Here is a 26,427-nt window from a genome sequence, read left to right on the forward strand (position 1 = left end):
ACTACTACTAATACGAGGTTTCAGCTTGGTAAGAAACCTCCCAGTCATTCTCACATACACACACGTCAATGTTAATTTTATTTATTTAATACTAAAATGTGGTGTGTAAGAGAACTTAAGGTCTGAGTGCTAAATTCTCCTGTATAAGGAAAACAAGCTCATGAGATGAAAATTGACGTTTTCTTTCGTTCTGATTGTCCAGGCTCTGTCTGTGTTAGATTCTAAAGAGGAGATAATTAGGGACAGATGACCTCGACTTTCTTCGTTAGTACAAGAGTGGAATGTTTAGATTGAAAGTTCCCTGCCATGGGATAAACATTTGCACCTGTTCAGAAAAACAAGTTTTAACTTTGACAGACTTACACTGAATGAAAAAGTGAACTAAAGTTCTATGAAACATAACAGAATTATTTAAACTGAAATAAATCTAAAAATATTTGTCTGTGATTCAAACACAAATATTTTATCTAGGCATATTTCATAATAAAACACAGTGAAGTCATAATCACAACGATCAACTTAGTTAAATTGAAAAAGAAAAAGAAAAACAATCACTTTTACTGTAAAAATACTAGTTGATTAAACAAACTTTTGTGTAAAACAAACATTTCAACAATTTTCTTGTGTTTTTCTTTTTCTTAAGTATAGTGTAAAAGATTAATTGTTACTCTTTTCATTATGTAACTTCGATTTATAAAATGACAATAACTTGTAGTTAAAAAGAGAATATAAATAAAAAAATATAAAGATAATTATTCTTTTGTTTATTAAAGAAAATAAAATGTCTCTTTTGAGAAAGGCTTTTTAAACCAGAGTCAAAGACAAGTAGAAATGTTTATTTCCCCTTTGGTGAACCCTACAGATGTAAGCCAACTAAAGAACACAAATCCTAATATAAGTTAAGAATGATAACCGTACATCACAGAATGACCAAACAACCAATCAAAAAACTTGAGTTGTTTTTCAGCTTACCTGGGCAGACGACAAAGGTGGTTACGTACTTCTGTATGTTAAAACTACGTTATCTTATTGTGTGAATCTTGTTATTAGTCCACTGTTAAATTCCCTTTTTTCCAGAAAGCTATCATTTGTAACGTGGCTCACATTATAAATATTTTTCTTTTGTTGCAGGGCAGGGGTCTGCAACCTTTACGATCAAAGGAGCCATTTCTGCTCCTTGTCTCACTAATAAAATGTGTCCAGAGCCACAAAACAAACTTCAACTGTGATCATAAACTGGTCTGCGGGCCTTTTCAAGGCCTTTTTGGGAACTTTATTGTCAGTAGAGGAGACATTATAAAACTAAAGGAATATTATTATTATTATATTATTTATGTAAAAATACCATCATCAGGACAAATAAAAATACCATTTTCATGTAAACAAGAAAAATACTGTATATAGTTTGTACCGAATTTCACAAAAACTAGTACAACTGAATTATTCAGGCATATTTATTTTCTAATTTTTATTATTATGTAGTCTTCAAATTCTTTAAAGGTAATTCTGATGGATTTGAGAGAGAAAGATCATAGAAAGAAAATGGAATATTTAAATAAATAACAGGCTAGCATGAACTAACATGTTCTACTTTTTGTATTAGTAGTATTATCACATACAAATTTATTTCTGTTGTGAGTATTAAAAAAAACAAATTCTGTTATGTTTGGTCACATTTTCAAAGAGCCACTGCTGAGGGACCAAAGAGCCACATGTGGCCCCAGAGCCGCAGGTTGCAGACCCCTGTCGCATGGTTACTTCCAAAAATGAAATGAAACCATTTTTTAAGAACCGTGTCATCCATAGGAAGCTTTAAAAAGAGGGTCTCCTTGGCATCTGAAAATCCATGTCCTCAAAGGCATTTTTAATCCGAAAAGGAATGGACTGAGAAGTATTACGAGCTCAGCAGATGCATGGTTTCACCGGGCATTTGTTTGCTGGTCATTGCTGCCGATAGCCTGCAGGAGTCGCGGGGGAGGTGTGCTCTGTGATGAGGAAGCTCGGCTTGGAGACACAGCCCAGAGGAGGAGCTGCTCCTAAAAGGCAGTTCTAGGCCCAACCGGCCGTTTTTGTTCCCCTGAATTCACAGGCCTCAGGACATTACAGGATTTCTTCTGAACATTTTAGATGAGAAAATGACGTTATAGCATAATATAAAGCTCAAAAAAGTTGATTTTCTATTATATCGCCTCTTTAACAATAATAATTAAAAAAACATATGCTTGCATAGATAAGTTTATTTTTTTTATTAAATTAAATATAAACATGCTATTTTATTTTGTTCTTAAGTGTATAAATAATAATTACTCTTAAATTTAGCTATATATTTTTAGCTTTATGGTCACCTCCACTGGCTGGAGGAGCCCCCCTTTCACAAACTCAAAGTGGCCCACGGGCCACCAATTGGTAGCACGTTTGGTGGCTCCAGACACATTTTGTGAGTCAAGGGACATAGATGAGTCTTTTTATTAATGTTGCAGACCCCTGATCTAGGCTGACCTTAAAGAAGGGCTCACTGAGCGTCACTGATGTTTTTCCCAGTTTTTGTCAGGAATACATTTTTTGTCAAAGTGGTGGTTATAATGCTGTGGTGGACCCCCCCCCCCCCCCCCCCCCACACACACACACCCCTCTCCCTCTCTCACTTTTATTACTTTAAGCTAACAGACAGGTGAGCATGAGTGTTGAGGCCATTTGTCAGGAGTCTAAGTCGAGTGGTGGTGTTATTGCGACCAGTGTTTTTATACAGAAAAGCTGTGGTGGCAGCAAGACTGCAGACGCTTTCAGAATGGTATTTTCATGGGAAAAACCCCCACCTCTCACTGCGTCACAGGCTGTGCCTGTCTAAGTTTTGCATCATCACCTCTGATGTTGGTGGCCTCAAAAAAACTCCCCCCGCAAAAAGGTTTCAAAATCCACATTTCAGTCAGCTCTGACTACATCAAGAGTGAGGAGACTGGCAGGATGTCAGTATGGATCTGGAAATAACAATGACAAAGAGGATAAAAAAATGCAATTTTTCATTTTGCATCTTCCTTCCTAATCTATAAGGGTTGACAACTTTTGCCAGAAGTTACAGGCTGCAGTTTTCTGCAGGAAGGACTTTTACAGAGCCCAATATCTCCTGTCTGAAGATGGGAGGCAGTTCAAATTGGGCCAGAGAAGGAAATGCATCTGAGGATTTTTTTTTCACTTAATATTTCTTTTGTTCAGAAATAAAGGGATTGGATTGATGTGCTCCATACAGAGCTTAAGTTCAATCGCCAAATCCAAAACATAAACTCAGATTGCTGACACACAATGTTCTTCTTTTTTTATCCAAGCAGGCAAATGGTTCTAGTTGACACAATTTCTTTGATGCTTATTGTCACGGTTTGGCTCTTCAGGGTGCTGCTGAGACTGCTCACTTCTCAACTCTGGGTATCCTCCATGTGGCTGGATGTTAAGCATCATCTCACTTGTATGGTGATATGTTTAACCTCTTGTCTGGCACACTTGTGTCTGTTCTCCGTTTATTGAACAACAAATCAAACATACTCTCCAGGGACAATCCACTGGACCCGGAGTAGAAATTCATCATCACACACTCTGGGATACCAACTCTCACTTGGAAAGAGGTAGATGTCACTGAATTGTGCAGAAATGCACAGTCTTATTAAGAAATGAGGACTATACAATATGTGGTGGCTGCACTCGTGCATCTAAAAAGAAAGTGCAATTGGAAGGTTTCTCTCTGCTCAGCCCTGAGCTTATTGTGATTTGCTCATCATGTTATAGGCACTCTCAGGGCTGTCTATTCCTGTTGTTGGCACTGACATCAGCAGCAAAAAGAAAATGTAACAATATATCTGTGTTATGAGCTCAATCTCATTTTGGGGACCTCCTGTTCTGCCAGAAGCTTCTTAGCCCTGGATATAGGTTGTTAAATTAACATTGTCATATACATGAATCACAAACAGCCCATATATGTTTGGGTTGAAAAGAAACTAAAATAAACCTACATTTGGCCTAAAAAGAAAAAACACATTAATAAACTCTGACGATGCGTAGTGACAGTACAAGGCTTCCACTTTACTTGAACATTTTATAACTGAATGAACAAAACGGACACAGTTTTTTCACAGAACCAAAACACTTCTAAATAACTGAAGATGAGAACAGTTTAATGTACCATCCTTTATGTTTTATTCCTAAACTTAGCCAAAATTATTGTCATTTTATACATTGCAGTACATACATGTGTCTACGATACATATATCCATATCCATATACATACTGTATATGCCTGCCTGGCCAAAAAAGAAAAAAATGCCACACAAAAAAACAGTCACACACTAATATATTTTGTTGGACCACATTTAGCTTTGATTACGGCACCAATCCGCTGTCGCATCATTTCGATAAGCTTCTGCAATGTCGCAAGAGTTATTTCCATCCAGTGTTGCATTAATGTTTCACCAAGATCACATCTTGCACTGATGTTGGTAGAATCTGACCTCTACGTAAAACCTTCTCCAGCACATCTCTGTGGAGCCAATCCATGTGTAAAAATGATGTCTCCTGCTCTCTGAACCACTGTTTCACAATTCCAGCCTGATGGATCTCGGCATTGTCATCTTGGAATATGCCCGTTCCATCAGAGAAGAAAATATTTATTGCTGGAATAACCTGGTCTTTCAGTATATTCAGGTAGTCAGCTGACCTCATTATTTGAGCACAAGCTGTTGCTGAACCTAGACTTGACCAGCTGCAGCAACCACACATCATAGTGTTAAGAGTGGAAGGATGGTTGAACCCAGGTGCAGAACTGAAATGAAATTGGTCCAAAAAGGTTGCAAAAAAGGCTTTAATAAGCAAAAAGAAAATGCAGGAGTGGCAACAAAAGTAACAAACAAGATTCTGTACGGCTTGGCATGAGATGACACATCAACAGGAAACAAAGCTCTGACAAAGACTGAGGACAATGAACAGAATATAAAGAGGAAACTAATGAGCAAGAACAAGAAACATCTGGGAGAGTAACATGAGGAACAGATGAGAGTAGGCGGGACTGGACTGGACTGGAAGGAGGAAGAAAACAGAAGGACAAGACAGAAAACCAGAGAGGAACCAAAATAACATAACACAGACCATAACACATAGACCTTAGTTAAATCCAGGTGGCGACTTCTTGTTTGGTCAGGCAGTGCAAATATACATATACATGTGCATATGCATATACATATACTTATACATATACATACATACATATACATAACATACTTAATGTGAACTCGTAGCTGCTTTTCATACATATACTAATCAAATAATTCATCTATTGATGAACAGTAGTGACTGGTCACAACAAAAGGCTCTAGTTAGGTATTTCCTCTAACTCTCAGGAGATCATTGTTTTATTTGATTAGAGTTGTAGAATATGAAGATGCTTTGTGGAAATAGCATTTTCAATGTTTTCCCAACTATTTAACATTCTTTTTGTCATTTTGCATCAACACTGCACTAACCTCAGATCATTGGAAGCACTTTTAGTTTTGAAGTCCTTTTTTATTGTAAGAGAAGAACAACAGAAACTTTGAATTTGAGTTTTTCTAAAGAACAAACATTATCAAGTACTTTTTCAGCAAGTATCAGTAATAATGACGAGAAAGGTTAAAAATAAAGCGGAACAGCACATGCAGCCCACAAATGGCTGTATGCACTTGCTGCCCTGAGTAGTCTGAATCTGAATTTCTGAACAGAATTTCAGCCGAAGGGCTGATCGATACAGATAAAATTTATGAAAGTACCTGTTTGTGAAATTTAACTAGCGCTGTGTGTGGCCTCAAATACAAATAATCAAAGCTAAAATTATTTATAAAAATGAATAACAGCCAATGAGTAAATATGCAACACTGAGCTTGGTGATCAGACTCTAATTATGACTGGTGTGGTTATATAGAGAGCCATAATGCAGTTTATCGAAACACAAGCTGGTATGTCAGACTTACTTTAGAGAGCCTTGACTGGCAAAAATGAAATCCTGTTGAGAAACTGAGGAAATTGTGAAAACATTTTTTTAGGATTGTAAAATAAATACACTTGATAAAAGATGGAAATATTTACTTGGTGATTAATTATTCATGCCATTTAAAGAGCTGGGTGTTCTTGGAGCATTAGTAAAGAGCAGAAAAAAAGAAAGAACTTAAAAAAATCTGTCCTTCAGGACTGAAGCCACATGAGAGTGTTTAAAAGAACAATAAGTTAAAAGAGAGAGAACCAATAAAAATGGTCTTGGTCTGTATTTAAAGCAATAAACCTTAAGTTTAATTTTTTTTATTTGTTGAGAGAAGAGGTGTCAGAAGTATTCATATTCATTACAAAAGTAAAAATATAGATATTAGGGTTTAAAAATATTTATTTAGAAGTAGAAATAAACATTTAAAAATGAAGTAAAACTACATAAAGTTTGATAGTAATGTAAAGAAAAAACGGTAAGGACAAAATCTTAGGCCATGCCATAGTGCACAATCCCACCTCCCTCACAAAAAATAAAATAAAGTAAAATAAATGCATTTTTCTTAAGGCCATAATGGGTAATATGTTAAATAAAATGTTGGATAGGTCACCAAGTGAAAATTGATTCTCAAATGACTTAAATGTAAAATAAAGGTTTTTATAATGTTTAAAAAATGGGATGCACTAGAGGACTTCAGCTTGGCTTGGAGGTAAGACAGTGGGGCTTTGAGGCAGATAGGTTGGGAACCACTGCACTACCTGTTTCAGCTGCATAATCTCTGCCATGGTCATCTTCATACTAGCAAACTTACATCTGTTATGTCCTGCCGGAGTGTTTTTGAACGATGACGAGCAAGAATGAAAACAAGCCATACGTTTTGCCTTTTTAAAATGTAAGAAGTAGATAAATGCATGAAAATGTACAAAGTAGGCTGAAAAATAATTACTCCATTAAAGTATAAATAAACAACATTTCTACTTAAGTAAGGTAATAGAGTATTTGTACTTTGTTACTTTGCACCTCTGCATGAAAGTCACATTTAAATAGTGTTCATGAAGTTTTTGTTTTATATGTTGCTTCTCTGTAAGACGAGTAGGGGGTGCTCAAGGACCGTTACTTGCTGAGCAGATTTGTTTATTTTTTTAATATACAGTATTTCCTGGATGCTTACATCTTACAAATTTGTATATGTAAAAAATTGTTGGAGCTGTTAGATGCATTTACAGTATATGCAAAATGTTGGACATCTACAATCTTGTTCAAGAGATTATTTTTAAAACAATGTTTACCTGGTAGCTTCAGATTTTTTTCTTTTTCCTCTTCTCATGTTTCCATAGTTGGTTTTCAGTGCTTCTTGTTATGTACATTTCAAGGACAGGTTCTGTCTTCAGCCTTCATACCGACGCTCTCATGCAAACAGTGAATAACGAATGTGTGTGTGGGGTGGGTGTGTGTGTGTGTGTGTGTGTGTGCATGTGTGTGTGTGCGTGTGTGTGTGTGTTAAGGTCAGCTGTAAAGAAGACATTAGCCCCATTTTTTTTCCTTATTTAACTTTTCCCTCTGACTGCTGAAGAAGACAAAGACACTTTTACATCCCTTTTATCATATATTTTATATAAATATATAAAATCTACAAACTAGAATTGAAAGATAGTTTTGATTCCCTCAGGCACTCTTTTCAGTGTTACTAGTTTTGAAATATGCAATTGTCATTTATTTTAAACGCACCATTCATTGACAGCTTGTTTTAGTTTACCGCCTTCTCTAGTTGCAGGAATTAGTCTGTTCCACGTAAAGATTCTGAGCCAGTCATCAGTAACTCTCCGGTGCTGACATGTAAAATGCAGAGTAAGTGTGCAAACCGAGGCACAAAGAAGCAGTGCACGTGCATGCAAATAGACTGACTTTTATTTAACTTTATGCTAATGCAGACACACACACACCACACACATTTTACTTATTGTCTATATTCTGTGTGGAGTCAGCAGATGGATTTGCATAGCCAACTAATCCATCTTATTAAAAGGAGAGACAGAGAATGAGAAATAATAAGGCACAGGTTCTGAGACATGTCTTTGACATAAAAATTTAGTTGAGTCAGTGTAACAGACAGGCAGCAGAAGAGTCCTGTTTTATAACACTTAAGAAAAAAAAATAGCACAAAGGGGCATCAAGTTACTTATTTTAAAGTGTCTGTGTAATGATGTTGTTGGTAGTGGAGGTGGTGTTTTGCGCATGTGTGTGTGTGTGTCATGGTGGGGTGGGGTGGGGGTGTTGTTTGTTCGCCACAGAGTGATGGCAGTTATCTGTACCTTTCATCAGAATTCAGTCAAGTGTGTTGAACCATCTCACTCTGTGGAGGACAGATCCATATCAAATCATAATAGATGGTGATTCTATTTAAGCAATGAATCAGCGCTGAAACAGGTTTGACAGTTGAGCTGAGACATTTCACATTTAACAGGGGGCTCCACCAGAGGACAGAAGGTCACATGCACAAACAGAAACAGAAAAGCACAATGGGGCAGGTCACGGCAGCTCTCTAAAGGGAGACTATTTCACACAGTCAGGGCTGCTTCAAACACTTTTCACCTGAAGTTATTGAAAGGAATGTGTGGACACTGTCTGACTTAATTGGATGCAAATTTCTAAACATAACTCTAAACTTAAACTTCTCAGTTTTTTGAATATAAATAAAAAAACAAAGTTAAATTATTAAATTGCTTAAATTACTTAAACCTAAAGTACTTAATTAAACAAAAGCACAGCACCCTCTGAAATGTTAAAATGTATTTTTGAAGTCATATGTGAATACTTAATTATTACAACAATTGAATAGGGGTTAGGAGGGGCTATTATGTCTTTTCTAGGCACATAGTTCAATTCTATACCACAATCAACTTCAGCTGTTATGAAAACACAATATATATAAAAAAATTAATTCGACTTTGCATCATAGCCTATCCAAACACCTTGAAATTGGCCTCTGTCTCTTTAAGAACCTCCTACCATTTATTGTCATAAATGGCAGGAGGTTGGTAAATGGTACTCCCACTTCAGCACTTTTCACAACAATGCTTCGGGGGAGGGGTGCTCTGTGTGGGGCGGGAGCTCAGCTGCAGACTGAGCTCCAGGGAGGAGCTTTGTTTAAATAGGTGGTGCTTTGTACCAGGAAGTGTTTAGGCAGCTCCACATGGCCACAGGAGACTCAAGGATTTCTCGAACATGAACAAATGAGTCAAAGCAACACTCTGAGTATGTTTTTGAGAATGGAATGACATTATAAAATGATACAAAGCTCAAAAATGTTTTGCATATTACCCCCCTCCTTTAAGCTTACAGTTAATTCAGTGTTATAAGTCATCTTACTAACATGCATTTTCTCTTGCTTTAGCAAGGTCAATCTTTGCTACGTTCTATTTTCAAAACATGTTCACAAGGCAATCTAACATAACCCTTACTGAAAAGGAGTTAAATTTCTTACAGATGTTTTCAGGTAAAATTTAATCTAAAAAATAGCAGATATCGAGCTGTGTCTACAGTATACATGTACATTTAGACTATAAAATTACAGAAAAGGAAGATTTTTGCTTCTTGCATTTAAACAAATTACCATAAACCATGAGCTATCTCAGTGATAGCAGATTAGATTAGCTCGAAGATCCACTGATAAAGTTGCTTCTCCCTCTCTGCTTTTGTTCCTTCAGAGAATTTCTTTGAGTGCATCTTTGCGCAGCTTGACCTCGGCCTCAGACGTGAGCAGCGATGAGCCGTCCTCTGCTTGAGGAGCTTGTAAAGTAGTTGCTTCTTGTTGTTGGTTTTTAACTGAATTATTCAAGGCTTTCTCCTCTTTGACAGAGCTGAGGTATTTATAGGCGTTGGTCTTCTATCTCTGATACTTACATGGTAACAACGAGCTTTCCTAAGGCTCTTCAACAAACGAACCAATTCTGAGGGAGAGGAGGAGGAGAAAGGAAGCAGAAAAGCAGAAAAATGAAATATGTGTTGGCTCGAGGCTGAAAGAGAATGGGACATTAAGGCCACAAACGGTGACACACAGTTTTTATGCTACTTGTCCAGAAAGTCTTTTGGAGATGGCGACCAGTTTTTGAGTGATCCTTGCTGGAAGAGGGACAGCCCCTTTGTCAAAGCCTTAGAAGAAATGGAAGAGTTTGAAATGGACTGTTGTTCAGTCATGGTCTCAGATCTGCCTGTGATGTGTAGCAGGATAGACGGAGTAGTAAGCATTGTGAAGACTGAGCCAGCCAACTTCATTCATCATAATCTGTACTGGGGTAAGTTAATCCACAATCTGGAATGCTGTAAGGTGAATGTGGTGCAATAAAGTAGGTGAGTGTTTGTCTGGACTAAAATATTTCATGAACCGGTCGATGCGTTTAAATGAAAGCTTCAGGAAATAATCAGTGGATGCACATCAACAGCTGATTATTTTTTGTATCAACCCATTTCAGAATGGCTGCCATCTCAAATTACCTTAGCTAATTGAAAAGTGGCTGTAATGTGGTCAATTTTACAAATATTCAGCTACAATTAGGTGTGGTCCTTGAAAATAATAAAACCCACACGACAAACACGAAGAGATCATGTTGTAAAACCACTTGACATTCTGTTATGTTCAAAGATTGCCCAAAATAGAACTTAATTTCACAACCTAAACATGGTTTAGAACTCTGGCTTGATAAGTGATACCTTAAAGGCATGCTGAGGCATATTGAGTTTTGCCTCCTGTTCTGTATTATTAAAAGCTTGTCTCTCTAATGAACCATCAGCATTTGCAGTTTTGTTGTTTAATTCTGTGATCAAAGTGGCTTGTTAGACCGTGACTGAAAGATGAGCATTAGGTTAATATCAAACTCCTCTCATTGCTCGTTATTTTTTCCCCTTTTTTTAGGCAGTAAGTTTTAGTGTTTGAAGAGCTCAAACTTTACAGTAGCTTACATTTTTGTGGAGCCTGTACCACGCAAACGTGTACGTTTTTTCACCTTAAGTAAAAAAATAATAATAATACAAAAATGTTGTATTCTTGTAAAGTGTAAAAATGTATTTTTTCCTCAAATGTACAATCTGATGATGAGCATCACTTTTGAAGGATATTCTGTGAGCTGAAGAGAATCACGCCAAGCTATTTATGTCCTGAATGTTCCAGCTTTATCAAGTCCGTTTTTTACCCCAAAGCAAGTACAGAAAATAGAAATCGTTGGTGCATTGTATTTTTAAATCATTTATTTATTTAATCCTTTATTTATGCATGAAAAGCTCTTGAGACTCATCATCTTATTTACAAGAGAGACCTGAATTACTACATGTATTAATAAAGGTTAAATTTACATTAAAATCTGGTCGATTGATAGGAATTCTTGTCACCACAAGAATACTGTCAGCTGGTTTTAAATGATTACAAATTGTAAAATAACTTTGTACATTATTAATTTTCAATTCATTTCATTTTCAAAAATCTTTAAAAAATTCAAATATTTTTAAGTTAACAGGTGAGTAAATCTGAAACAAATGTATTTTTAATTGATTTTATTTTATCTTTTTATTTCAAAAACAGTTACCAAATGTTGTGTATTTTCCGCACCAGTTGTAGCCTAATTTTGATGTTCCTCTTGTTTTAAATCCAATACTTCAATATTAAAATGTTCTATGTTTATCTATTACGTACAATAAATATATTGTAGACAAATGGTTAAGAGGAAAAATATCAGTGTTTTCTGAATAAATACAGGGAGATACTGATTCTGGTTTATTATGTTCAAACAATATTTTCATTGGGTTTTAAATCTTGATGGTGGTTTATCCCAATTCCCCTTGAAACTTAAACTTATTCAGAGTCTGTTTTAAGTCTTTTTTGTACCCAGTTTTCTATCCCTTCACTGTCCTCTCCAACACACTGTCATATTGAGAGCATGACTAATTCTATCAGCAGTGGGGGGAAAAAGAGGTCACCTGTTCTCGTTCATAGGTATGATTCATAAGGTCCGCAAAATTTAAGGGCTAGATGAGGGGAGATGAAGAGGAAAATGAAAAAATAGACACTGCTCTGTTGGGCTTGATGTGTGGAGGTGGGTTTAGCCTTGTTTCTACCTGCACACCTCAGAATCTCTCTGTTAGACACGTGGAACTGTTGGCACAAAGGAGAACACAACAAAAAAAAAAAAGGATCTGCGGTCTCATTTATAAAGGATTGCGTGGAAACCATACTAAAAGTCAACGTATGGCCAAAAGGTGGAAATGGCGTACGCCAAAAAAATTCAGATTTATAAAACCATACGGACACATGTTTCTGCACATCTTTCCTTTATAAATCACAGCCGCACGTCAGAGTTTGTGCACGAGGTCCCGCCTCAGGTTCTACCCTCTACACGCCCACATTCAACCATAAACAGTCAATGCAAAGTACCTCATGAATGTTAAGATGTATTTAAATCAGTCAGCTGATCAATGCCAACAAAAGTGATTGGTTCAGACACGCTCTGTCATGCGTCTGGAGGTTGACAGGTGCTGACTGACAGCTGCTAACGTGAACAGATTGTCTGTAACTGACACAGATTTTCCCTCATTTTGCTTTAGAGTAATCTAACGATTTTTATAAAAAAAAATACTCAGCTTCAAATTAATTTTCCATCAGAGCCTGCAGGACGATAAAAACAATAAAAAATAAAATTAAATAAGTCAGATAAAATTAGAAATAAGTCCCCCGCTCTTCTCCTCGTCCTCTCCCCCTCCTGCCTGCTCTGTTATCCGCGGCAGACACCCCCGCCCCGCGCACACAAATACACGCACGCATCCCCACCGCTCATGACAAATACGGACTTTAAACATGAAGTTTTAAAACATCCACACTGGCGAGGTGGATGCGCCCTGCGCGTGTATCCAAAGCGTGACTTTTGCTGTCCTGCTCGGGGAGGGGTCTGTGGGTCAGGGAGGGGTCTGAGGAGGAAGCAGATGAATGGAGTTGCGCACGGGAACTTTTATTTAAGGTTTAAGATTTTTTATTTCAAAGGTCCTCATGGCTCAGCAGCAGAAGCATAAATATTACTGTTAAGAAAGCTGTTGATAAAGTTGAATCAAAATCTAAGTCTTATGAAGGTAAATTAAATCTCTGACAGTGATCATTACACAGTGTGGCTCTAATTCACCACTTCACCCTCTGTGTCGCAGTTTCCCGTCTCCAAAATGAGCGTATGCATGGGTCAGAGCTGGTGTGAGGCACCGCACATTTTCACGTCAAGTTTGGATTTTATAAATCACAACCTTGGCGTAAAAAGTGGCGTACGCAAGTTTCTGGACTCAAATTGTGCACACGCCAGTTTTATAAATCCGACCTCAGGTCTTCCTCCCTCCATTGCACCCAACGAGCCTCTTAAAGGCCGCAGAAGATCTCATATTTTATCTGATTACTGTTTTAATAGTCGGTGGGTTTGCCGGCCTTTGGGTTCACTACGCTCCGTATGTCGTCTTCTATCTGGGATAGATATAAACAAGGTTATAGGTGCCTTTGCTGAGGTGGGGGGGTCGAAAGCACGGGAGAGAAAGTGGAGATGTGTGGAAAGGATAGGATAGGATCAAAAAGTCAATGAGGCCCACTTGATAAATATGTGTGTGTGTGTGTTTGTGCTAATGTGTGTGTGTGTTTGCGTGCAACTTTATCAGCGGTAAAGCAGCATAGGTTAATTATCATTCAGCAGGTTTCTCTTTGTGTCCATTTTGGTTTGCGTTTCCATTCATCTGTGTGTGTGTGTGTGTGTGTGTGTGTGTGTGTGTGTGTGTGTGACAGTAAAGGAGTTACGATCTGTCCGCGCGGACTGTGGCCTAAAAAGGGAGACGTATGCAGCAGAATCGTAGCGCATTAGGAAAATAGATAGAAAACGTGATTGTAGGTTTAGGTTGATGATAAATATAATTTAATCACTACAATACAAATGTATAGGAAGCCAAAAAATACAGTTCATTCTTAAATGTATTCATTATTTTTGTTCATGGTTGACAGACCTTTAAATGAATTCACTGTACAGAATGAATGTAAGCTAAGAGGGAAAAGTCATATAATTTAAGGATCCAATACTTTGTTTGGATGAATTGTTGCAAAAAGAAGAAAACACACTCACACACACTCCACTCACACACTGAGGGATTTCTTTTCTTAGACAAACTCCTGCTTAATCTTCACTTACTCAGGACTTAGCTGCTCTTTATACCTCAAAGTGTCTGGTCTCAAAAGGGCTGTTATTGGCTAAAGTCTCCCATCACACTATAGATTTTCTAAATTCTGCAAAGAGAATTAGGAGGAGGAAAAAAGTCTAGTTTATTGTAAGAGTCTTTAAATTTAAATATCTAATTAGTTTATGTAATATTTGCACAATGATTTTGAAAAAAAAAGTTCTTCCTCACCTTGTGGTTGCCTAGTCATCTACCATCAAGTTTTTCATCATCTTTTCTGGTGTCTTGTTTGTCATAGTTTTAGTTTAGTTTAGTTTAGTTTAGTTTAGTTTAGTTTAGTTTAGTTTAGTTTAGTTATATGTTTTGACTGTCTGGTAAAGTTGTTTGTTCTTCTTCATTGTCATTAGATGTCCTGAACAGTCCCTGCTTCCAGCTCCTGACACACCTGGTCTTCATTAGTAATCAGCACACTTGTACCCCCTCACCATCATTTCTCATTGTGTATAGAACTTTTTTTGTTTTCCTCAGCAGTTTAGAGATCATCCTGTTAGACGCTGTTAGCTCATCCTGCTTTAGGAAAGTCTCAACACACTGCCCTGGATTCCTGCATTTGATTTCACTAGGAGTTGAAGTTTTCATCGTGAACCCGACTCCTGCTTTTAGGTTATTTCTGCTGCAACTGCATGACACCTGAGCAGTTAAACATTGAGTTTTACTGTTTAGTTGAAGAGCACATATTGAGTTGCCGTGCTGAATCAAGTTCTACTCATCATTTGAAATGTGAGGTTTTTAACCTTTTGAATATTTCTTTTCAAGACGGTTATTCTTTTTTGCAAAGCACTAGCTCTTTACAGTTTAGACCTAAAAAGAGCTTTAAATCTTCTGCCTGTTCAAGCTTTGAGTGTTTGTAGTGTGTAAACAAAATGGCTTGTACAAATGCTTTCAGTTTAAGGTACAAGTGCAACTCTATTAATCTCAAACTTGTGTGATGTCAGTAGCTGGAAATATTAAAGTGTCAGCAGCTGTGGCTTGTCTAATCTGATTTTAATTGCATGTAGATGATAACATCTACACTTGTGTTTATATACTGTATATGTGTGTGTGTGTGTGTGTGTGTGTGTGTGTGTGTGTGTGTGTGTGTGTGTGTGTGTGTGTGTGTGTGTGTGTGTGTGTGTGTGTGTGTGTGTGTGTGTGTGTGTGTGTGTGTGTGTGTGTGTGTAGTATAGATTGCTGAAAACTGAGTAATGCATGAGCTGCTTCTCAGATTATCCGCTTTATCTGTGGTACCCTCGGTCTTCTCCACCAGAAAATAAAAACTGTGAAAACAGTGCATTTATTTAGTTCCTTGTTGTGACAGATCAAGTGACCAATTACGCGTAAGTGAACAAAGAGCTAATGAGCTGCAAACATACCTGCTGTAAATTATTTTCATCATGTTTCACAGTTGCATTCTTGCTCCATTGCCCTCTTTATTTATACTTCCTAACGTTGTGTTTGGCATTGGGGCTCTCACAGACGTGCAAATCCAAACATATAGCTTATGTTCAACTTTCCGTAACATTTAAGAAATAAGCTGATAAAGAGTTACAGAAAATGATACTCTACATATTTATGTGTTGAACAGCTCATGAGAAACTTTTTATTTAGGTGGACATTTTACCTTTAACTTTTTCATGAGCTGTGTACATTTTTTTTCTTTCTGTGGAGCACAGTTTGTACAATATTACAATGAAAATATTTTCTCAATATTCATAGGAAAGTGCATTCAAAGGCCAACTACTGTTGTGCGCATTTGAGCAATTTTGCTACGAACAGTTCTCAGAAAGAGGCATGACCTTCCGTTCATCTCCACTTCATTCTTGTTCTGTCAGAAATATGACTTCACGTTGCATTTATTGTTATCTCTGTCGATGCTGTTTGGGTAGTTTTTTTAAAGAGCAGGAACTCTGTTTCAACTGGAGATACAATCACAGTTCCAAGTACTCTGTCTGTTTAATAAAAAGCTTTTTTTTTTTGTTTTGTTTTGTTTTGTATTGAGCTGTAGTTTCTTAAAAGCAAAACACAGGGTGAGTCAAAAGTGGCAGGACATCCGAAATTTCAGAAACAAAAAGGAAAATGACACATCTGAAGACCTCAAAAAGCAATGGGTGAGGTGGCCTATCTTTGGAAAAACATGCCCTCGATCCAATATGGCTGCTTTCAAGAGGCGACCATGTTCTGGACATAGCCTAAAAGATAGGCCCCTCAACTGTTACTGGAATATTCACATGTCATTTTCCCTTTTCTTTCAAAAATAAAAGGGTGTCTTGCCACTTTTGACTCACCCTGTACTCTTTATTTTTAACACAGATATTTTTAAAAGGTAAAAACAAACTCTGGTGACCAACTCCAAATATTTTTTAAACATTGAAAGAATTTAATAAACAAAAACTAAATTTCAAAAATAGTGCATGCAGAAAAACTAGATCTGCACTTACTGCTTGCTCTTTTTTTTTTTTTCCTTTAAGGTGCGTATGGAGTGGTTTTATGAATCTACACTCTTGATTAACTGATCATCAGCTGGTGGGAGCAGCTCAATGATAGGGTCATAGACTCTTTGGCGTTTTACTATTCTGGAGCATTTAACTTTTAATGCCAAGGAGAACAAATTATAAGTGGGTAATGATCTTAGATTACATGTTAAAAGAATTCAAGGGAGTCGTTGATCTTTCCAGGGGTGGACATCCCAGCAAGTTTTTCCAGAGTTCAAACTGTGCAGAGCTCAGAAAAGAAAAAAATCCCTAGAGCTTCATTTCAGACTCTGCAGGCCTGAAGCGGGAGGTTAAATTTTAAAGCTTATGACGGTTTAGTTAGAAGAGAAAGACTCAACAAGTATGGCTTGCTAGAAAGAGTTGCCAGGAAAAAATGTCCTGATGCATCTCAGTAATCCAGGTAGAAAAAATAAGTAGGTCCTCTGGATGGATTATTCTTTAATGAAACATTTTGTCTCTTCTCCAAGAGACTTCTTCAGTCTGAGGAGTTTCAGGTGAACTCAGCCTTATAAGCACTGCCTCCACATGGTGGACAAACAGGTTAGTCACATGCAAAAGAGGGCCATCAGCCAAACAATAGATCATTAGTGCCTTGATTATCTATTGTTCATCGAGGGTCGTGTGCACAGTCACCTGACTATTGTTGGGGCACTGATTCACACCTATTGATCACAGGGGGCGGAGTCATACTTGCAACAACAGCATTGTAGGAAGGGGACAACTGGAAATGAAGTGCCCCCCGGCACAAACAAAGTAATATAGTATATGCTGTTAAGTGTTAGGAGGACTGTGATCAGTCATATATTGGGGAAACAAAACAGCCACTGTTCAAAAGAATGAGCCAGCACAGACGAGCTACTTCGTCGGGTCAGGACTCTGCAGTTTACACTCATCTACAGGCCAGCGGTCACTCTTCCAGGATTGACGTTGTTCTCATCCTTGATAGAGAGGATTGTTGGTTTGAGATAGGAGTAAAGGAAACTGTTTTTGTGGGGGAAAAAAACTGTCCATCATTAAACAGAAGTGGAGCCCTTCGTGTCCAGTTGTCCTCCTCTGAACCCATCCAGAGGACTTAATTTTTTATTTTTTATTTTTTATTTTTTTTGCCAGGAGAAAACCTTTAAACATGGCAGTATGAATATTTTTTAAATATAAGACTTCATGATTGTTAGACTTTTAAAACCAAAGTAGAGATTTGGAAATATTATTAGTGTCAAATTTGTTTTTGTTGAAAATAAACAGCACGGAAATGAAAGCCTGATGATTTGGACTTGTTAAGGCTGATTGATACATTTTGCAGCCAGAAACTTGACTGTGAACCTTTCTGAGTATCACAGCATTTTCAAGACAAATATGAAGCAATATTTTTTTTTATTTATTTAACACTAAAGTGATATTAAGCGCAGCTGCAATGTTACAAGTAAGGGGAGAAAAAAGAGAATAACAAAAAGGTTACAGCTCATAACGTTTGTCTGTATCCTGATAGAAAAGCTGTGGTGGTAAAATGTTCTTTAAAAACTATTGAGTTGAAAGTGTATTGTAAAGAGCCAAAAACAAAAGTAAAAACCAGTGGTTATTCCGTATGTTGCGGGTGTTTTGGAGAAACTGAGACGTTTATTTTCTAAACATGATGTCCCAGTAGCTTTCAAACCCCAAAACACATTACGGCAAAGGCTGGTTCACCCCAAAGATCCGGTGCCCCGGCACAAACAGAGCAATATTGTATATGCTGTTAAGTGCCAGGAGGACTGTGACCAGTTATACATCGGGGAAACAAAGCAACCACTGTTCAAAAGAATGTCCCAACACAGACGAGCTACATCTAATGGCCAGAACTCTGCAGTTTTCACTCATTTACAGGCCAGCGGTCACTCTTTCAGAGATGAGGATGTTCTCATTCTTGATAGAGAGGAACGTTGGTTTGAGAGAGGAGTAAAAGAAGCCATTTTTGTGAAGAAAGACTGTCCATCATTAAACAGAGGTGGAGGCCTCCGTTTTCAGTTGTCCCCCTCCTACAGCGCTGCCATTGGCAGTATCACTCCACCCCCTGTTAACAGTAGGTATTAATTAGGTGTCAACGATAGCCATGTGATGTATCAGTCACATGGAGGCAGGACTCAAAAGCCTGAATTTTGCCTGAAACTCTSAGACTGAAGAAGTCTCTTGGAAGAGAGACGAAACGTTTCATTAAAGAAGAACCCGTCCAGAAGACCTATACAATTTTTTTCCTTTTGATTTTTTTACCTGGATTACTGAGATGCATCAGGACGAAAAACAAAAGTACGTCTGCGCACTGACTACATTTTTTTAAATGAAATGTATATTTTTACCTGCACATTTAGTAAAAACATCATGTGAACAAATTTTCTGAAGATACACTGTTCATGTCCTGTTGCATCCCTGTCTTAAAATAGATGTTTATTTGACAGGTGTTAAATCCCACCACCACCCACAGTTTACTGGGCCTGAACGAACGTATTTAAAATCAGATATTTACAAAAGGCACCAAATAAAGTTCTTTGTCCATGCTCTGTTTTAGAGCAAAAAGAGCTACCTGCTCATCATTTTACAGCTGCTCGTGATGTTATGGCTGGTCAATGCATATACAGTTAGTGTAATATTATTAATAAGAGTATCTATCTTCAATAAAAGCCCTTTGTCATGTCTTTTGTTTCCTTTGTTTGTTGAGTGTGTGCGCGTGTGTGATGGATGAAAGTGGAGTTGAGGTTATCTCTACTTTTAGACGCTTCTGGGCTGTACAAAATACATGACAGTTGTGATGAATGAACTACATTTCACAGTATTAAACTGTGTCTGATATCACACACACGCACATACACACATGTGCTACACGGACAGAACGGCATGCACTACAAACACACAATACTGTCTCTTCACACGAATTCACATCCACAAAATTCCTGGCAAACGCAAAATGTGGCTAGTACTTTTTTTATTTTCTTGCAGTTTTAAGTGAGGGCTTTTATTTAAAATAAAAAGTTGAGTAAATAAAGTTATTGTTTTAAAACTTTTTTTTTCCTCACAAAAAGTGAGCTGTTTTTATTTGTTTACCTTTGTGTTGTTTTTTCTTTTTCTTTTTGTTAGTTTTGCACTGAAACACTATCTGTTTAATTGTACTTCTGATGTTGGAGAAAGTGTAGTTTCATAAGCACATTTTTAGAGCATGAAGGAAGGTTAGCGAAGCCTGTCTGGCTGAAAACAAGGGACAGGTACGGGTAACCAGGAGTATGATGGGGGAACGGATGAAGAAAATGAGAAGCCGTGAAAAAAATCAGCAACATAACTTTTATAGGCTAAAATTTTGCATTTGTCCTACTATGTCGTGTAAATTGTTGCATGTATTAAACTTTAAGTTGTTTCCTACCAACCTTTTGTCACCTAAACAATCACGTCTGTTTACTTGAATATTCTTCTTCTTTTAGCTTCATACATGGATGTAACTTTTTTGGGGGGGCTACTCCATCATCAGTTCTCATTCTTTTTTGAAGAGAAGAGTTAAATTTATGTAAACCTGTTTTACTCATTATAAGTCTTTTTCATTGTTTAAATTTTGTTAATGAGCTTTTATTTTACTAAGTCTAAAACAGCGTTAAACTTCATAAACCTGAGCTTTTACCTGATGAAAAGTTTAGTTTTCATTGCCGTTTTGCCATCTGAATTTTCAAGCTTAAAATGTTTTGAACTATTTTCTAAGTTTTATAAAAGGTGCAGATGACACAGACCACACCACATTTATTAGCTTTTCTGTTCATGAGCTTTGCGTTACAGCAGGAGTAAAAACAAGTGACAACTGTCGGTTTGTCTTTTTAACTCTATCAAGTTATTAGATCAGACCATTCATATGGATTAAATTTTAATTATCGCACTTATCGTGAAAATTATTGCAGCATACTGTGACTTTCACACCACCACCCTGATGCTCCCACTCTCAAAGCCTCACCTAATTAGGAGTTTCAGCGTGAACTCCGAGGGTTGTGGTGTTTAGTCAGCAGTTTGCCGCTCAGAGGAGATGCAGTGTGTATTATTAGGACGGGGAGAGGGCATCGATCTCTATCAGCATGCACGTAGGATAAATCCACAAACTGACTGGAACCACACACACACACACACACACACACACACACACACACGCTGCGTCCAAACACATACTGTACAGTTTAACCACATTTCAGTTTGAATACTATTATTCAATACTATAGTTCATTAGAACATATTTGGTAAAAAGTGCAATCACTTCACAGTGTTGAAAGCAAATAAATGCACTAGAACAATTATGTTTTGTTAGGTTAGATAACTGAAGAATGCTAATGATAATTGCTTCTCTGTGGTAGCTTAATTCTTCCCTCTGCTCACTGAATTTAATTATTTCTAACATTTTTTTTAATTACATGCTAAAAACTAGGGCAGACAAGAACTTGACATTTTGGAAATTTGTGATTTTATGTAATCATTATGATCATAAATGATTTCTTGCATATTTCTTGTTATAAATGCTGAAGTATAAAACACATTTAAATTAATATTTGGCTCTTAAGACCTGATCCTCGGTACAAGATCAGTCTAATAATCTATTAACTGTTGTGTGAATAGGAAATCTTATAGTCTATAAATCTAATTTATATATTTGTTATTCATCATCTTAATCTGAGCCTGGTGGTTAATATTTAAAATGATATTTAACAAGTTGATCTTTTAAGACTAAATGCTTATTTAAAGAAATGTTTATTGAAGATGTCAAGATCTTTATATGAACTAGCACTAAAATGAGGAACACTGCACTTTATAGCTTGTCTTACTAGTTTCAAAAGTATTTGATTTGTTTCACAGAGACTCGGGAGGACCGCAATAAGAGACTGTTCAGACACTACACTGTGGGATCTTATGACAACTTCACCTCATACAGGTACAGCTTCTGTTTCTGAGCTACAGCATGCTTAATTTATGTGCAGGGCAGAGCTATGTACAATGTGCAGCGCTGACTACAGAAACTTCTTTTGTTTTTTTTGTTATTTTTTTGCCCTGTCATGGTTAAAAATGTCCATTGGAAAAAGTGAAGTGCAGTGAAGCTGCTGCCATCTAAAGTAATGAAGCTGCCGGTGCACTCGAGGCAAACTCGTTGACCCGACTCAGCTTTTAGTCTTTATGCATGGGTGCAAAGTGTAGACAGATGCTTAAAGTGTTTCTGCATGCATGTGGAGAAAACAAACTCATGCTACCATTTTCTATGTTTTCATCTTTGTGTTTTCTCTATTGTTCTGTTATGATGAACTATTTTGTCTATAAAATAAGAATATTTATTTTCGTCTAAATCAGATGCTAGAGAAGAGTGTAGACGCAGTCTTGATGAGGTTATATATGAGAAAAAGTCCCACTTCTCTGCCACATTTAAGCCTTATTTCTGCTATTTCTATACCTTCCTTGAAATATCAGCCTTATGTGTTTTATTTTTCTCAAAATGTAATGGCAGTTTTGTTACCAGAGGTCCGGTCTTGATAAATTAGTCTCACTAAAAACTGGGATAGTCTGCCAGTGTGAGACGCTCTGCGAGGAACATAGTGTAATGTTTTGGTTTGTTTTTAAAGTGGCAGAAAAAAAAATAGCAATCTGATCTAGATCAGTGAAGAAATTGGCACTAAGGGTAGCTTTTTTGTTGCTTTGCACTGCTATTTGAAATCAAGTGAAATTATAAAAACGCTTAGGTATTATGTGAAAATCAGCGAGAAAAGCCGATTAAATTGTCACCTACTTGTCAGCAGGAAACTCTCGTTCCACAGAGGTTTGAATTGAGCTGTAGTGCAGATTTTCTCAAATCTAAACAATCAACTCAAAAAAAGTCATAGGGCAGGTTTGTTTTGGTAAAACATTTACCACTTTAAAATGTGAGCCTTACAATGAAGGGTTTTGTGAAGTCCTGTAGGCGGTTTCTGAACAAAGGAGATAAAGCGCGTCGCATTAATGCAGCATTTTGGATCATGGAGCTGAAGCGAAATAGGATGAAAAGCTTTAAAATGACCAAGCTACTTAGTGACGCTTCACCAACGCAATATTTTGTGCATAATAATTAGTGCAGAAGTGGATAGATAGCATTTTATGAAACCAAACTTTTAACCTCCCTCCTGCAGAAAGGTTGGTTACGGGTCCTCTGGCTCCAGCAGCAGGAGCTCTGTGTTTCCCAGGTAAGTTTAAGAGTCGAGTGTTTGCAACTGAGCTAATGACAGTACAGCGCCTGACCAAGCTGAACTCCAGCACTCTATACCTGCCTCGTTCAGGAGAAAAACTGTCTGATAATGTTGGAACTTTCCCAATAATAAACATATTTTTGTGGCTTTTATGAAGGCATTCACACGTAAATGTGCAATAGCCCACATTAGTTGAAAATAAGTTGCAATTTATGGTATGCACAAGATTTAATACAGCAAATGGCTCCTTTATACATTTCCAGGCATCAGAGAAAAGCGAATTTCACCGTTAAGCATTAGAAATGATCTAAAAATCATTTTCATTCACCCCCTTAATTTGTTTAACTGTTCCACTTTAGGTTGGTTTTGTGAGGAACTGGATGTGAAAATATAAATTTCACTCAGAGGAACTTAATTCTTTTATTGTCCGTGCTGCTCGGAGCTTTTGTACTAACTCTGCTTTTGGCTCAGAGGCTTTTAACAAGTGCATGCTGGAAAGACTCACTCGGAAAAGTGTGCAAAATCACCACAGGTTAACACCACCTACCAACCTCCTCCCCCTGAACACTCAGGGAAATCAGACTGCTTTGCTTACTTTTGCTTCCCAATTCTCCTGCTATTAACCAGGGAGAGAGATTGTATTGCAGTCATCTCTGTCAGGTTTTTTTTTTTGTTATCAAAATCTCTAAGCACACTACTCAGCTGAAGTCTGATCGACAGGATCAGCCAGAAGGTTGATTCAGTCTTAGGGTTTATCCCACGGATACTTCAGTCACACACTCGCACTTGTTCTTTGTCTCTTTGTCACCGGTGTGTGTGTCATCTGAAAATACTCACACATCTCCTGGAAATCCCTTGCTGTTATCTTGGCTTTTAACTTGGTGGGGAAAGTAGGTACAAGCACGCTTCTGTGTGTGTGTGTGTGTTGGTGTGTGTGTGTGTGTGTGTGTGTGTGTGTGTGTGTGTGNGTGTGTGTGTGTGTGTGTGTGTGTGTGTGTGTGTGTGTGTGAGAGACTTCACATCCATCTCCTCCCACTGCTCAACTCCCAGCCGTCGACCTGCCTCCCTGCCCTGCCCTCTCTCTTCACCCTCTTCCTTTGTGTCTACGAGGATGGTGTTGAGTTCACACGTGCCGTCCCTCTGCTATCTTCTCCACAGCGACTACATCGTAGAGGAGAAGAATGCTGTTTTACAAAAGAAGGACAATGAGGGGTTTGGTTTTGTCCTGCGGGGAGCCAAAGGTGAGTTTTTACACACACCGAGGGCGCACATCGCTGAAACATTCGCTTCCACGACACCTTTGCTTCACACGTGTGTGTGTGTTCTAGTCTCCTGAGTAGTTTGGTGATCTGAGTCATTGAGTTTAGATCAGACAGTAATGTGACTGAGTCAACAGCACAGCCAGCTTTGGTCAACACTCACTTTATTTACTGAGATGTGCTCAGGCCCGCGTATGTGTGTACATGTGTGTTTGCGTGCATGCGTGTGTGTGTGTGTTTAAGTGAGAGAAAGAAAGAGCATGTAGACCTTCTGGTAGCGTCATCCTTGGCCGAGCCGTCAGTGAGCTGTCCCATCTGTTCATCACACATGGCGTTGAGCTTGAGTAGAGAAACACTCCTCTGATTCTTCTCTTTTTTTGTGTGTATGTTTTGTTTTGTTTTTTTTGCTCCTGTCTGTCTGCCTCTTCTCCACTCGCTGCATTTCATCTCCCTCCTGTCAATTATCATCTCTAAATGCTGTCACACCTTCCGCTTTTTGACTGCAACCACCTTTCAGCCGGTCCCCGTAATCACAAATTCGTTTACTCACACAGACACACACACACACACACACACACAGACACACTCACACAGACACACACACACACACACACACACACACACACACACACACGTGCCAGCACTCCCGCTCGGGCTGGTTACCACGGCAACCCGCTCCTCGGCAGCTTGCCGGGAGTCTGAGTGTGCTTTACTGCTCCATCACTCACTACCATGAATCTTGGCTCACCCCACTCACTTTATCAGTCAGTCTTTTACTCTTCAGTACCCTTAAACATACACACACACACACACACATGTTTGCACAGCTATCCATTTGGGGACATTCCATTGACTTCCATTACATTTCTACAGCCTAACCCTGACCACAAACCCTAAGGCTAACCTCACAGGTACCTACCTGACCCTAAAACTAACCTAAACTCAATTCACACCTTGGTCCTAAACCCAACCCCCAACCCACCAATGGCATTTAAACCAAATGGGGACTCGACTTAGGTCCCCAAATGTAGGCATTTTGTTTTAATGTAGGCATTTTGTCTTAAAATTGCCCCCAAATGTCACCAGAAACAACACACACACACCCACACACACACACACACAGACACACACACACACACTCACTCACTGCAGTTCACTTTGTGGTCCTCTGAGAGCTCTTATGTGTCAGTCAATTAGTTGCATCTGCTTCAAGGTTAAACAGTTTGTGATAGTTTGTGTTTGTGACAAAGTATTCCCCTGCATGAGTGTGTGCTGGGATTTCTCCCTCCAGAATTGTAAAAGGTGAGTTTAAGTAAATGACCTTTCGTACTGTATGTGTGAGACATGAGAGCAAAGTTACGAAGTATTTACAAACTGGTAAATCACGTCTGCTGTCGTGTTTTTAATGTGGACAAGTTCATTGAAGTGAAAAGCTAACGGTCGCTCGCTCCACTCTGTTTTCACTTGACTGATTGTTCGGTTCATCGCAGGTTTTCCTGCGGTTGCAGTCGCGCTCGTGTCAACAAAACTTATTATTTAGCCGCTGTTCTGTTATGAACTTTGTGTTTACTGTCAACTTTAATTTCCCCACGCCTGCAGGCTTCAGCAGACTTTTTATTTTATCTGAGCTCTCAGCTTTGTCAAGTTTATCGCTAAAACGTCAGAATAGAATAGAATAAAACAGAATAGAATAAAATAGAATAGAACTTTAAAGTACCTGTGACATGCATATTCTTCAAATACAAAAAACTCAAAGAAAACATCTTAATATTTAAGGAAAGTTGGAATCATACACACGAATTAACCCATTCTGTCCCATAACTGGCATATTTTCTTTTGAACTTGGCTCAGCCAAAGTGAATCAGGAAGTGACATCAAAGGGGAACTCTTTAAGAAAACTCTCCGGTCTTTGTTTATTGAAACAATATTATTTGAACTCTGACTCTTCTTCATCTCTCTGATAGAGACTCAAAAATAATCTTAAGAAACATCAGATTCTTCTCTACAGTCAGGGTTTTTGGTTGTTGTAGCACTGCTCTGTTCACATGCAGACATTCCCCTTTGACATCACTTCCTGTTACTTCACAGGCAAATATCTCAACAACTTTTCATCGCAGCAACATCAAATGTCTTTTGCAATATTTTATCAACGTGCTCTTTCTAAACATACACTCACCGGCCACTTTATTAGGTACACCACGCCAGTAACGGGTTGGACCCCCTTTTGCCTTCAGAACTGCCTCAATTCTTCGTGGCAT

The 26,427-nt window shown here is 38.0% G+C and overlaps 1 protein-coding gene across 11 annotated transcripts in view; it reads left to right on the forward strand.

Moving 5' to 3' along the window:
- The window catches only part of shank3a (SH3 and multiple ankyrin repeat domains 3a), a 152,598-nt gene that overhangs the window by 107,189 nt on the left and 18,982 nt on the right, over positions 1 to 26,427 (forward strand). For all 11 annotated transcript variants that reach the window (XR_001310539.1, XM_014012312.1, XM_014012314.1 and 8 more), the window contains 2 exons: positions 21,559 to 21,634; positions 24,069 to 24,151. Coding sequence is in view for 10 of the 11 variants with exons in the window: in XM_014012312.1 (XP_013867766.1) it covers positions 21,559 to 21,634; positions 24,069 to 24,151 (159 nt within the window). In the remaining variant the exon portion in view is untranslated. The remainder of the gene's footprint in view (positions 1 to 21,558; positions 21,635 to 24,068; positions 24,152 to 26,427) is intronic.

This window comes from Austrofundulus limnaeus, unplaced genomic scaffold (genome assembly GCF_001266775.1).
Source record: "Austrofundulus limnaeus strain Quisiro unplaced genomic scaffold, Austrofundulus_limnaeus-1.0 Scaffold90, whole genome shotgun sequence".
Lineage (NCBI taxonomy): Eukaryota > Metazoa > Chordata > Actinopteri > Cyprinodontiformes > Rivulidae > Austrofundulus > Austrofundulus limnaeus.